Source organism: Solea solea, chromosome 9, assembly GCF_958295425.1.
Source record: "Solea solea chromosome 9, fSolSol10.1, whole genome shotgun sequence".
Taxonomy (NCBI): Eukaryota; Metazoa; Chordata; class Actinopteri; order Pleuronectiformes; family Soleidae; genus Solea; species Solea solea.
This window is the reverse complement of record NC_081142.1, coordinates 6,529,397-6,544,107: the sequence shown is the minus strand read 5'-3', so window position 1 is coordinate 6,544,107 and position 14,711 is coordinate 6,529,397. Positions and strand designations below refer to the sequence as shown.

Sequence of the window (14,711 nt, the reverse complement as noted above, 5' to 3'; positions counted from 1 at the left end):
TGGCACCAGCGTCTCCCAAGACTCTCATGTGGAGGATAAAGCGGTAGAAGATGAATGAATGAATGAATGAATGAATGAATGAATGAATGAATGATTGAGTGGTGTACAGGCTTACACAGCCAAACAACATGGAGACATTGCTTTGCATTATTAAAATATCCTACAAGGCAAAGGCCTGGGATCCCAAGTGATCAGTGGACACATTAGACCAGAGCCACAGTGTGACATGTCAATAAAATGTTTGTTTTTTCTTGGTTTGGCAATGAAATTAATTTAAAAGATGCCCAAAACCAACAATCATTAATTATAAATTGATCTGAAAGATATGCAATCAGACCACAGGGATACACTGGACAATAGAAAATAAAAAAATAACGTCCACAAAGGCACTTACTGTAGAAAACGACCCTAAACATAACACTTGATGATTTGGAGACATGTTAAATGTTCCTATGTTGTCCTAAATGTTGAGTCCCCATGTTGTACAGTATCTCCTTTGGTAACAATAGTGATCGACACGCCATCACAGAGGATGTGCTGCTTTTACGATGATATGTTTATATGAGTGGAAGCAGTCACACTCCAGATGAAAGCTCCCTCTGTCAACACATACTGAGAAAAAAAGAAAAAAAATAGCCGAAAAACCTACATTAGGTTAAGCATCTCCATCTCATGGTCAGTTGTAGAATAGCAGAATAAACTGCAGAGGGATTTTTTATGCAGCTACTGATACTATTATTTAAAATGTTACATCCTCGTCTTAAATGGTCCAAATAGATCTCACATCTGAAGAGTTACTGAAAGTTTCTTTGATTTGTATCGTCCCCCGTCCATGCATTAGAGTCTTGTCATTTGATTTTAGCGAGATAAGTCAGTAATTTATCTTCACAGGTTCAGTGGTGTGTGTAGTGTGGTTAGGGACGACGGGTGGCTGAGTCACATTCAGATTCATGTATTCATCAGACACAGCAGTAACTGTGAGGAGGTGACAGAGGTCAGAGGTCAGTCACAGTGTTTGTCCTGTGTCTGTAGCAGCAGACAGGTTTGTTTTAATCAACATTAATAAACAACAAAACATTGCAGAGTGAAACACATCATTTGAGATCCAATACCATGATATGTATGAGATTTGTAATTATAATCTGGTTCAATTATATTAATATTAAAAATGAAAGAAATCACACGCTGGGATGATCACTGACATCTGGGCAAATGTCAGTAAATTCAACCTCATATACATAAACATTTATTTGGTTTCTTTTCAGTATAAAATCAAATGAGGCTCTGTGGTTTCAGGCAAACACATGTGGCACATATGACTTTGACGCAAAGTGGTTTAATGACTTTAACGACTTTATCCTTTGGGACATCCGCTGAGGCTCACGGCATCAGTCAATGTGGATTCTGTCTCAAAAACAACAGGCCGTCCGTTGATCTTCACTTTTCGCAAGCAGCCCACAAATGGTGAGGACACAGGGACTTGGCTGTAATTTCTGGTCCCTAGATGAGGAAAATTCAAAATTAGATTGATTTGATAAGCGTTAAGTTAAATTTCATGGCTATTGAATCATATCAACAATAGGACCTTGTTCTGTTATTCATGATCTCATAACCCTTAAGTTCGAAACAGCCCAAGGTTGACCATTTTGTGTTTGAACTAAAGGTCTTGGATATATTTCCTGTTGACATTATTCAATAGCCATGAAATATTAAAGTCTTTTAAACTTGTCAGAAATTCAGGGAAACAGTTTTACCTCCGATGTGGAGATACTTCAGTGTTGTCGCGTGTGTCATGGCTGTGACTGGAAAAGCTTTCTCCTCAGACGTGGAGTCCACGGCTATTTTGAAAACATCATTCTGTTTGGACACTGAGGGACAATAGCAACGAGAGTTGAAAATTCACAGCCTTTCACTAATATGGGGACATTTGTGTGGAGGTGTGAACATGTGCAATCGTACCTGTAACCATGTGAAACCTTCCATTGCAGAGACTCTTACGAGGAGTCACAGAGACACTGACAGCAGTGTTACCAATATTCACTTCCACACCCACCTGTGAAGAGATTTCAGCCGGTCAATTAGATATTTAATGCAATTGTTTTAATTGCTGCATGGTCTGCTGTCATTGCTTTAACCTTGTTTTCCATTAGGTAAACACTGAGGCTGGCGTTGTCACTTCGAGCGAGAAAGAGGAGACCTGTCTGGTATCGAGGGCGCAGCTCGAAGGACAAGACAAAGTGGGAGCTGACGGTGAGGTAATTATCTAGAGCCAAGAGTTCTTTATTAGATTTGAGCTTTCACATGTAATACGGCAAGATCTGTAAAATACAACATCAAACCTAAGATGATGTGACCACCACCAAAGTACGTTCCCATCTCCGTGAACCCATCAGGGCAGGGTAATGTTCTGTAGCTTGTTTCTGGTTCTCCAACAGCAACATTATTCATTCTGAAATCCCGTATGCAGCCGGTAATGCTGTTCATGGGAATGTTGTACCCCTGTGAGTGAACAAGGAAAGAGGAGATTCTTATTTGTATATAATGTTGGGGGGAAAAAGCCTGTCAGACAACGACTGAGGTTTGATACAGACTTTTATAGTTCCACTTTTCAGATCACTCCCCAGATACACAGTGTTGGACAGGTCCAAAGATGCGCCCTCATCGTTTGGTAGGTGACCGTCAGTCACTCGAACTCCATCAACCAACAGATGGAAAGTGTGTTTCTCCACACTGAGCTCAACCTACAAACACAGAAACAAAGTGTCACACAGCCAGGTATGATGCCTCACACAGGCAGTCAGCATAAAGTCACCATAGAGGTACACTTTAGGTACAGGAGACCGAAATGTCAATGTCTCTAAAACACACAAATAAAACTGTAATCTAATTCACATTTTGTAAGGAACGCACTGTATATTCTGGACCAAATGTCTGCATAGGTGCAAACAACATAACTATAACTACTACACTTGATACAGGGTGTGTTAGATGTACAGTGCAAGAGTGATCAAACACTGACCATAGATAATGGGTCAAGGCATCTCCAATCAATTTCTGCATAGCTGGCGCCGTATATCGACATTATCGCGTTTTAACTGCGTGCGATACTTTTGTCCTTGAGAGAGGAAATGAGTGGCCAGCACTGGTGCCTTACTGCAAAAAGATCCAGGTTTGCGATCAAGGACCTCTCTGCCTAGAGTTTGCCTGTTCTCCTCGTGTGTGTTTGGGTTTCCTTCCCCAGTCCAAAAAACATGCAGAGGTTACGATGACAATCTAAAATGACCGTAGTTGTGAATGTGAGAGTGAATGGTTGTTTGCGATGGACTGGCGACCCTAACCTTAACCCTGTCCACGGTGTACCCCACCTTTCACCCTATGCCACCTATGTGGATTGGCTCCATCTTCCTGTGATCCTCATGTGGAGGATAAAGCAGTAGACAGTGAATGAATGAGTGAGGAAATGAGGATGCATTATTTAGTGATTATGAGGTTAAGGTACAAAAAGCACCTGGTTAGAGTCAGATCAGAGATCTTCCCCTCCTCCTGGCAAGACATGTGCCTGAAATTGTGTGACTTACATCCTTGACAATGTGTCAAAAATACTATAATATGATAATATAATATGTTTTCACAAAGATGTGCAATGATTGACAGTGTCCGCCTCTAAAGGCTGACTACTCTGTCACATTTGAGCGACAGAATTTGTCTCATGCAAAAAGTCAATTACTCTGTGCCAGTTCCCGTCGTTGCTGTTCTGCTTGTATTGGATGAGTCTGTTTTGCCCCAGTGACATCTTGATCTTTCCATTAGCCACGTACAGAGCCAGCAGTGGCACAACTCCTCTCCCTGCCACATGGAGGATCAGCCCTTTGGAGGATTTGGTCTTGACATCAACAGATAAGTGAGGCCTGGGGCATGAGAAGAGCAGCAGAGTCCCTTTTAATCTTTCTACCAATAAATAGACGAGCAATTTTACTCGACACTTAACCACCATTACCGGTAATTAAGATCCTCTTGTGGCAGCGAGTAACTGAGCCAGCTGTGTTCATCGTAGAGCTGGTATTCACCTCGGTGGGACTGTTGGTGTTTACACTGGCTGCCTGTGGGGCCCTGGACCTGACAGCAGGTAGAGAAATAACCTGCATCATTTTCTGCTAATGAAAGCAGTGGCACTACTGTGGTGTAGCATTATAGAAAGAGTGCCCTGTTGTGCTCACATGTTTGTTGTTGTTGTGGTGCTTCTTTGGCAGTGAATGCTCCGTGTAGAGACTGCACTGGCCAGCAAGCATGTCTCCCATTTGAGGAAGAGAGCTTAGATCAGCAGGTATGAAGTTCTGCTCAAGCCTGTGTCAGAGAAAACATCACTTCATGTCAACACAACGACCAAAACTGACACTTAACTCAAACGTACATATATGTACACCATGCCATAACATAAACACACCTTCTTATATAAAGGTTAGAGATGCAGCATTTGAATTTCTCCTCTTGTGATTTCTGATCCACTGCTCTGAAATGGTGTAACGGTGCCTGAGCTGCTTTTATATTATCAACACTGAGCTCCAACCTGAGAAAAACAACAGCAACTTCAGCAGTGTGCTTCTCTTAAGTAAAGTACAAGTGCTGACACAAAGAGGACACATGTTACCCTTTTGGCGTCTTCACTGCAGACAAATAGTGCCATTTTCCATCACTGTATCTCTCGTCAGACTTCAAGCTGTAATTGTGGCTGTTAAATACCACATAACCATCACTCAGGGACAAGTGAAGGCCATAGGCAGAGGAACCCTGTAGGAGATGAGAGAAAACTAATGGAGTCTTCCTGATCTGTTGATTGTCACTTAAAGATGGATATGAGGTTGCCAGACGTTACCTGAGATCTGCTCCTGACAAGAGTTCCATCTCTGTCTGTGGTCCTGAAACCCAGAGAGACTGCGACCGGCCGCTCGTCCCAGACAAACAGGGAATCAAGAGGCAGAGCTGAGTACAATGTAGCTGTACGGACACCCTACACAAGCAGAAACACACATGTTTAGTATAGCATAGTACTATGGTGTATAGTATAGTATAGCGTAAAGTCACAGTAGTACTATGTACAGTTTATTTACAGAAATATGCATGTATACATTTCAATAACATACATAAAATGTGTGATTCATTTATTAAACACATCTCTGTAAATGTACTTTACCAATTCAAAGTAATTGTCAAGAGTTTTCTTATTGTTTTAATATTACATTTTAATATGTTTACTAGTTTATTAACCCTCTTGTCATTTCACATCCTGTCTTGACTCTCGGTATGGTAATCACCTCAGCTGGCTTCACTGATGTCTTTCACACCTGCAGCTCATTCTCCTTAATTAAGCAGCATATATATATATATATATATCTCTATATATATATAGATATATAGATATATTTATATCACCAGTCAAATCCCAAGGTAGTTCACAGAGTGATGGGACTTTGTTCGATCACAGGACACTTTAGAGAGAAAAGTGGGTCCTCATATTGTCATATTGTCATATTGTCATTCTCACCACAGTAGCACTAAAATTCTCCATTAGTCAGACAAACACATTAAATCCTGAGTCATTATCAGAGATGGAGAGATTTCCTCAGGTCATCTGTCGTGTGACAGTGCTTATCTGATTAGAGGAGCTCAGCACAGAGAGAGACATGATTCAACAAAAGTTAGTATTTCAATAAACTGTGGATTAAACTCCATAATTCAACTGTTATTTCCAGTGATCCTGCCTACTGCAGCTTTAAGGCAGCCATGACTCATTGTCATCATTTTTAGCAGTTTACCAGTAGTGAATGTGGACATCCATCAGCGACGCCCAACGTCCTGTTGTACTCGATGATCTCAGCGTCTGCCGTCACGTGATCGACACATCCTCTCAGTGGTGGAGCTGTGATGTTGTGCCTGATTTTCAAACACAAGTTTAAAAAATGCTTATCAGACGAGCTGAACCATGTGTCTGTTTTGTTACCTCAGCCTCAGATGTGCAGGCAAACCCCCGACATAATAACTCGTGTAGTTTGCGTGAATGTGCTCTGTGGAAATGCTTTGTTGTCCATAATGAACAGTGAATTGTTCTGCGATGGTGATTGCAAAGGCTTTGTCCTACGACAGAAACAGAAAGAAAAAAAAACGCGTGCGTTCAGAAAGTGTGTTATTTTTCATTCAACTGACTAATTATAGATCCTCTTACAAATAGAGTCATCTTTTCAGCACTCTGAGCTCTGCGCTCTCGACCTGCTTGTCGAGCCTGAAGCACCAGGAAGCCTCGCTCCACAAACGCACAAAGAAACGACGCCTGTAAAAAATAAAAAATAAAAAATAAACACAACATTTATGATCTATCCTTTCCCAGAGCATACAATTGTGAACATCTGTTCAAGAAGTCAAACATCATACTTCATTTCCAATGTAGAATAACAAAGCGTCTGCCTCTCTGCTGTTGGTGTGAAATTTGAACAATCTTCTCTTTTTCTTCTCCGGCTCTTTTACGAATGCCATGCGGTAACCTGTCCCATCATAGTAATCAGACACCTCTGTTTTGGGAATCCTAAATAAAAAATAAAATGTCAAAGAAGCATATGTTGATGTATATGTGTAACTCCAACCTCTGTAACCAAAATAATCTCTTAAAGGACAAAACTTACTTGATATAAGGCTGCTTTTCCTTCATATTGGCCGCATGTTTGTAGTTGAACAAAGACACGGGTTTATCGTTGATGTAGGACAGTTTCATTGCTCCTCTGAAACTGGAGTAACGCAGCTCCAGTGGAGGCTGGAATGAAAATACACAAAACATGTTGTGAACTACAACATTTTATTTATTTATTTATTTTTATTTTATCCTTTATGTAGCCAGGACGGTCCCACTGAGATACAATATCTCTTCTTCCAGGGAGTCCTGGTCAAGATAGCAGCATCGATAGTGCAAATAGTTACGATGCAAATAGACGAAACAATTTCAGATATAAAACTCACGACAGAATATAAAAACTAAAAGGAAGTAATAAAATAAAGTAGAGGTAAAAAAAAGAGAGAGACATAATAAAGTAAAGTAGACAAGTATAAAGGCCACAACAACAAGATCCTTAATCTGAGACATTAAGACATTAAAATGATATTAAATTAAATTATTTTGACATACTACATACTGTGTGTACTCTAATATGGCAAAATAATAATATTTCGTATTTCATATCTTAACTTTAGAGTTAGTTCTGTGTTCTGTACTAACTAAAGTACTCACCCAAAATATGAATTTTAAAGCTACTACTAAATACTGCATCATACAGACTTTTAACTTGCAAAGACAGAATTCTGAACAGAAAAATCAATATTTTAGTATATGGATAGTATGTGTATGTAGTATGTAGTATGTAGTAGTATGTGCAGATTATTTTTCTTGGAAACTGGGTTTGACATGTATAAACATTTGTAGAGTATGTATATACTTATTTACTGTGTTGGGATTTTGGGGGTCTGACATTTTTTCTTTCATTATAGTAGACAATACGACACACTTGTCTGATGATCTGGTCCAGTGTGTAAAAAAAGCAGAAATATTAACTGGGCTTAGTTACCGTAAAGTCGTCAGGATAACCACCCACGTAGAAAACAACACTGTCAGGATCCAGGTGGAGGACGCTCGTCACTGTGCTTGACAGGTGACGTATGGGAGCGAGTCTGACGGGTTGTTGTGACGTGAAGTTGCGTATGATGATCACTTCAGCATCTTGGTAAACTCTGTGCGGTTGGTTGACACGAAGATACAAAGGTAAATTATAAGTATGTTTTGGTTTTTTTGGCATCATAATAGTATCACATTAGTACCTGTGAAAAACAATCCTGTCAAAGTCTGGTGAATTTAAATTGGTGCTTCTTGTTATTGGACTGGTTTCCACCTGATGGACGACGTCTCCCAACTTGAAAACACAAATCAACACATTGTCCCTGATTGCCATCCCAATGTAGTCTCCAGAGACCTGTGAATTACAGATGAGAGCCACAGAAACATAATTATACCGACAGTTTGAAGCTGCTGTAAGACATTTTAAATATAAACAAATGTCTCAGTAATGCACCTATAAGCTTGTTGCCAACTGCCAATAAACCACGAGTTACACACTGTAGCTTTAAATAGTCTGACAGCTATCATTGCTCTAGAGCAGGCGGTCTCAGACTAAAATGACCTTTAAAAAAATGCATTTATGATGCAAAAAATGATAAAAAATAACAACAAATATATTGATGGGGGGGCTGCAGGGGGCTGCTGGTCAGTGACATGGGTCTTTAATTCTCAGGGGTTTTCAAGAAAATCTAGAAGAAACTTTCATTTTCCTGCAACACTTTATCACATCAGCGCTGTGAGGCAGAGCTCTTTGTGTATGAGGGGGAGGAACACTCACATCCTTGTTGCCCAGGTAGAAGACAAAGAGGTTGGCATCTCTTTGTTTGCCCCACCGTTGCCTTCGCCTGCGGTCGGCCTTTGGGGGGTTGTTTTGATGACGGTTTAGAAGCAAATCGACAGATGTAAACGGTTTTATGTCCTCGAGGATTCTCGGAGGAGGAAGCTCGACGTGACTTTTCCCATTGAATGTCATGGCAATGGAGAGCTGAAACAAAACAAAATGATTACTACTGTGTTAACCAGGTTGGAATAAGAACCAATAACTCAAAAGACACCAAGAACTCAGTTGATTGTTGCCCTTCACTTTATCACTGTAATTATAGATAATTGATTGATTGTCAATGAAAAAAATGTCATTTTAGATGAAAGCTGACAGGTTAGAAACAACTAATCAAAGGAACCATGCTCTACTTTACCCTGTTGACAAAGGTTCTTGTCTCATCTACCACATCCTTGATTCTCCTGATGCTTTCTGTCATGTTGGCACTCGGCGCCACTTTCCCTTTGAGAGTCTCAACTTGTCTGAGGCGGTTTGTCAACACAGGAAGAGCTGTCTCTAAGTTTGTCACTGAAAAAGACAGAAAGTAAACCAAACTCATTTTTTAAGTAGCTTAAAAGTAATGTATTAAGAATATATTATTATTACCATTGACTACTTACATGCCTGCTCTGCATTAGTCAACACATTGTCCATATTCACGGTGGTTAAAGGGAGTCTTTCCACTTCTTGGCTGATATTCCTCACTCTCTGTGTAAGTGCTCTGACTGTGGAGTTAGACACAGAAGCAGCCATTTTCGCTGACTCTATCAGGACCTTGTTGTCATCTGTAAATGAAAAAGACAAAGACGATCAGCTACGATGCCACCTCATATCTCCTGAGGTGTAATCCACAAACCTCCTCTCAGCGCTCTGAGGTCACTGCCGACGGCTGAGATGCTCATTTTCAGCGCTTCTCTTTTTTCCTTTTCCCTTTTCACATGGTGTTTGCTGGTGGTCAGTGTATATGAAAGTCCTGTTCAGAAGGAAATCACATTTCATTTTTGTGCATTGAAAATTGTACGTATTGCAATTGTGTTTTTTTTTTTTACTCACTGTCAAAGTAACTCTGAGTGTCGCTGGCTTCTGTTTGTAAATCAGTTATGCTTTCTTTGAGTCCTTCACTTCTTTTCACCAGATCCTAATCATTTACAGTGAGAGAATCATATCAATAGATTTTGATCAACACTTTCAATGAGTAAACTTATAAATGCTCATCAAATCACCTGGTTTGCCATTATGGCTCGATCAGCTGCCTCTTTGGACTGATTTGCAGCCACTTCTGCCTTTTCTATGGCATTTATGACGCTGTTGTAACCCCCTTTACGCAGCACACTTAGCAATTCATTACTGTCCAAGGAATTACTAAACACTCTGCAATAAAACACACAAAGTCAACATAAACATAGTTCTCCTTGGTGTTTATCTATTTCTTACACCTTCTTTTTCTTTCTTTTTTTCCAAACGTACTGCTGACATTCAGCTGCAGCTCTGTGAAGCTGCTCCGTCTGCTCCTCAGCTCTGTTTACAACATCCCACTTTTTCTTCATTTGGAAAGATTTATTCAGTCTCACGGAGAGTTCCCTTCGAGCGCCATCCAGTCGAGCCGCATGATTCTCAGACTCCTGCAGTGTACACACAGTAAACTTTATTCTGTGCAATCAAAAAGTCAGTCACTCATCTTCCACCGCTGTATCCTCCACGTGTGGGTGGCGCTCGTGCCAATCTCAGCTGACACGAGGTGAAAGGTTACACCCTGGACATCACAGGGCCACAGAGACAGAGACAAACAATGTGTGAAATCATGGTGGTAAAACACGGCAACTTACTTGTTGACGTTCCTTCAGCATTAAGACGATGTCAGTAACGTTGTGTAGCACATCTTTAGTCATTTCAGTCACAGGGAGGAGAGTGCTCAGTTTATTCTTCATCTAAAGAAGAATAAAGATGAAGAATAGTGTCATAATGTCAGTATGACACTACTAAATGTGAAATGAGTGTGTTTCAGCTCACCCACAGATGTTGAAGGGCAGCACGACTCTTCAGGTTTAGGGCCTGAGTTGCGTTGAACTTCTCCTCTGCCTCTGACAGCAGCTTGGCCAGTTTCCTCAGAGAGTCTGAAGCCTGGATGATTTTCACCGGAGCTGTCTCGCTGGCCCTGATTAAGTCCAGCACTGAGGAGAGTGTGTGGTGTGATTATCTGTTCTGATAAAACCTCTTGTTAAATGATAACGCACGGCTTCTCAAACTCATCAGGCTTGAGGCCCTCAAAGATTCACTCAGCAGAATGTAGCCCAACGATGAAGTGAAGAACAACTGCCCCCATTACAAATGAACAATCACCATAAATAATTGTGATGTCAATACTGAACAAAATAACAGGGATTCGGCCATAAATGAGTATGTATGCATATGGAAATAAACACATTTGTCTTCAAATATTATAATTTAATGTCTTTCAATTCCATTTTTACTCAGAATAAAGAATAATCCATGATTTACAGCCCAATCTCAAAGCCCACTTGCTTTAATATTTCCTTATTTTTCCTTGTAGAGGAATTCCTGTACTTTACACAGTTGTCCCATAATCCATTGCGTAAAGTGAAAGCTATTTAAATGCAGTCGTAAATGTTTCTGAAACAAGTGGAGCTTTTATCACACATGATTGCACCAGACAGAACACAACATCTACACCAAAAACAAACCAATGCATAAATTAAAAACCCCTCACATGTGTGTGCCTCCTCCTGCTCGCTGCCAGCGCGGCCTCTCTGAGCAGCACAGCTTCTCTCGCTCATTTCCTGCATGAAACGCTGAGCTTCCTCCACCATCCTGACTCTGTCATTCTCAGACAGAGTAATGGATCCTCCGGGTTTTGCCTCAGATAAGCGTTTTATCAAATCTGACAAAACACAATAACAGAGATAGCATTGTTGATGATGCGTCGAGGTGCTGCGGCTCGCCGAGGCTCGACATAACCAATATTTCACTTTCCTCACCAAGTCTTGGACACAATAAATCTGAACCACAATATAAGTACAAACCCTGTGTTGCTGTGAAGAGAGATTCAGCTTTAGGAAGCAGCTCATCAGCCTTCAACTTTGTTCCATTTACATTCTGCAAAACCTTGTCCAGATCTGACTCAAACTGAAGAGTCTGGAAAGTTGATATTAAATGAAATAATGTCAAAAACCTCTCATACATAACTCGTTTTTTTATGTCTTCATGTTAAACAGTTCATTTACATTTCAAACAATTTCTCAAAAAAAGGTACCTTGTGAAAAAGTTGACTCAAGTTGTTCCTGACAATGTTTACGTCTGCTTCCTGCTGTTTAGACGTTGGCTCCAGTTGTCTCACAGCAGAGCTGTAGCTCGCTGACAAAATCTGGAAAACAGTGGCGGGTTTGTTTCTTTTTTGTTTGTTTGTTTGTTTGTTTGTTTGTCTCTAAAGACAGGTACAGTAACAACTGCATGAACCAGTACCTTTATATCAGCGATGATAGCTTCCAGGTTGGTCAGATTTGAGTGGGAACCAGAGACACGACTGATGTTCTGCAGCTGCTGCTCCAACCAAGTTAGACTATCATCCATTTTCTCCAAATCAATTAGTAAAGTATAGGTGCAACTGTCACAGCCTGTCAGTAAAAACAGGAAGACATCTTATTCATTTCATTTTGCATCATTACTTTGAAATTCAGTGTGATCTCGTCATGAATATCTTAATTGGGATATCATGATGGAAAATTGAGTATTTTCGTCTAAAGAAAGGCCCCTTCTTGACCAGGCTCAATGCCCATTGGCCCCCCAGGTCATTTAAGTTTGACGCCCCTGTCTATTTTGACCATTAATTACCATTACCATTAATCAGACTTGTGAATCCACCAAACATATTGAAAAGCAATGTCAAATCACTTACCCCAATAAAAATATAGTATCGACAGTTGTATATGTTTGAAAATAAATCACTGGATCGGAGATCGCACAGATGAAATTGTAAAATCTGATACAATCCAAAAATCCTATATGTCGCATGCTTCACCATGCACAGACTGTAAAAAATGTAAATACAATTCTTTTTGTGGAGAACAATATTTGTTACATAGTTGGAGAATTATCTCCAACTATTTATTATTTTTCAAAGACAAATTTCAATTGTCTTTGAAATAACTCAGCACAAATGTGTTGTTAACAGCTTCATAGTCCATAAATGGTCTAAAATGACTGTATCGGACTAATATCGCCATCAGTAGATACTCGATTTTGTGATATTGGTATCGGAAACAAACAAGTGTTATCGTCCCCTCCCTATTTGAAAATGCATAATAACCTCCAGCTAGAGGATCACAAACATCCAAGTTGCTGTCCCCCCACTTGCAGGGCTTGCAGCTGCCTCCATGCACCAGTGGATTACCAAAGTAACCATGTGCACATCTTAAAAACAACAGAAACAAACAGGTTTTAAAATTGTTATACTCTTATACGCAGACCTGTGTGTTAAAATCCCTCATGTGTCATTGAACATCAGGGACATTTCGGTAATGTAATGAAATGTAAATGATATGCATCACTCAACAGTGTACAAACCTCTCACAGCTGAATCCACTGTAACCGCGTTTACACAAGCATTGAACCACACCTGAGCCAATGTCCAGACAGGCCAAAGCAAAACTGGAAAAAGAATACATGAGACATTCATTGTCACCCAGAAAGACTATATATGAACTGCTTGAGCTAGGTCATTTAAAAGAGACCGACTTGTTCCATGTAAAAGGGCACGGACAGGCCTGGCAGGTCCTGTTGCCGGGGTTTCCATAGTAACCCTCTTTACAGCGTTGGCAGCGATTACCGGTGGTGTTGAATGGACAGTTCTGGAGGTTAGTCAGAGATGAAACATGACGTGAACAATATGTTTTGTCTGATTTGGCAATGTGCCTGTGAAAGCCACAACCGTCCAGTGTGCTGTGAATGAACAAATGAATGTGTGCCACTGTCTGAGTGAATAACACCAACCACACAGTTCCCCGTTTGCTCATCACACTCATTGGAGAGTCCGTTGCAGCGACATGGCACACACTGACCCCGGTATGGTCCAGTCCGTTCTCTGTAGAAGCCAGAGCCGCACTTCTGTGTGGACACACAAAGAGCCGAGCTGTGATCGACTGAGGGTCGACTGACATGAGCAAACAGTGCTGCGGCAACAACCTGTTATCACGTTTATCAGGGTGAGGCGGAGAGGGACACATGTGGTCTTACACTCACTGAGGAGCATGTGTGTTGGAGAAATGGACATATCCAAGGCCATTTTGTGCCCAATTTAACAAAATACACAGGGTATTATGGTATTTGCTAAAGAATTATTAGGATTTAAATTATCAGATGCACCTGAGCATGCACCATAAATCATCTAACAAAGTTAAAACTGTAGAAACCTTTAACATAAACAAACGTCTGTTACATTCAAACCATTATCAAATTATTTCACACTATGCTGATTAAGCCTTTTAAGATCTTGTGCACTGCACGCAGGAAGTGATTTGTCTTGCGTCAAGACAGACAGTGGCAACGGCTACATTGCGCTAGTAAAGTGCTGCAAACAAGTTGAGCGTATGAGAGTATGAGTGAAAACACAACAAAGCACTCGTGAAAAGTGAATTCTACTGCTCATAAAACAGTAGTTCAGCAGTTCAATACTTCTTGTTCCACTGTCCCCTGTGCTGCTGCTGCTGCTGCTGTAGGACACAGCAGATAAATAACCTTACATTATCTCTGCATACATAAACAACACAAGCTACTAAAACCAACAGAGGACAGCTTCGCTGTAGTCGTAGCACCTACTGTTTGGTTGCTGAAGGAAGGTTCACAGTACTTTTTCGTGCTGTGTATCCTCTCATGTGAGTGTCCGTCATGTTGACTCTTTGGCTGTTTCTGAGCAGAGGAACCAACCAGAGCAATGCAAAGCAAAACGAGCCATACTCCACTTGGCCAAGATGTTTTCCTGTGCATTCTTAGCTTTTCAGTTTACCATGAGAGTCTAAAAGCAGAAAAAAAACCAAAAACCTCTGTGTCTTTCAGAGCTCCTCCTCCTCCTCTCCAGGTAAACCCCGAAGCAGGTGACCCTTGGAGCTTTTTTATGTGAGACGCATGAAGACAAGTTGGACTGTGAGAAAGAATGTGTGAGTATATAGGAGTTCGCCACGATTGGTTCAAAGTTCAGTGAGGTGTGGTTGTACTTGTAGAAAT

The 14,711-nt window shown here is 40.7% G+C and overlaps 1 protein-coding gene across 2 annotated transcripts; it reads right to left on the bottom strand.

Annotated features, from left to right (window-relative positions):
- Positions 1-1,009: 1,009 nt before the first annotated feature.
- Positions 1,010-14,596, bottom strand: lama3 (laminin, alpha 3). Of its 2 annotated transcripts, XM_058639021.1 has the most exons (38): positions 14,307-14,596; positions 13,482-13,595; positions 13,227-13,339; positions 13,056-13,139; positions 12,799-12,902; positions 11,955-12,106; positions 11,746-11,856; positions 11,516-11,627; positions 11,203-11,373; positions 10,485-10,645; positions 10,301-10,402; positions 9,942-10,096; positions 9,806-9,845; positions 9,698-9,757; positions 9,528-9,612; positions 9,331-9,447; positions 9,095-9,259; positions 8,851-9,002; positions 8,433-8,639; positions 7,858-8,009; positions 7,608-7,770; positions 6,675-6,802; positions 6,427-6,577; positions 6,221-6,325; positions 5,999-6,132; positions 5,814-5,931; positions 4,874-5,008; positions 4,649-4,788; positions 4,445-4,567; positions 4,218-4,344; positions 3,998-4,116; positions 3,728-3,908; positions 2,592-2,741; positions 2,340-2,499; positions 2,136-2,263; positions 1,960-2,053; positions 1,755-1,868; positions 1,010-1,500 (listed from the first exon to the last, which is right to left on the bottom strand). In XM_058639021.1, the coding sequence occupies exons 1-38, from the start codon at positions 14,472-14,474 to the stop codon at positions 1,355-1,357; spliced, it is 4,941 nt and encodes a 1,646-aa protein (XP_058495004.1). In that variant the 5' UTR covers positions 14,475-14,596; the 3' UTR covers positions 1,010-1,354. The 2 variants fall into 2 exon arrangements, with proteins under 2 accessions (XP_058495004.1, XP_058495003.1); XM_058639020.1 differs by having other exon boundaries at positions 13,227-13,595; positions 14,307-14,465.
- Positions 14,597-14,711: the final 115 nt, after the last annotated feature.

Bases quoted from the DNA above. Each gene is read 5' to 3' on its own strand.
- lama3 (XM_058639020.1), bottom strand. From the start codon at position 14,377: ATGACGGACACTCACATGAGAGGATACACAGCACGAAAAAGTACTGTG. The intron at 9,448-9,527 runs GTGAGTAAAAAA...CCTTCTGAACAG, and splicing joins CACTCAGAGTTACTTTGACA to GACTTTCATATACACTGACC. The intron at 8,640-8,850 runs GTAAAGTAGAGC...GTTTTGTTTCAG, and splicing joins CAAGAACCTTTGTCAACAGG to CTCTCCATTGCCATGACATT.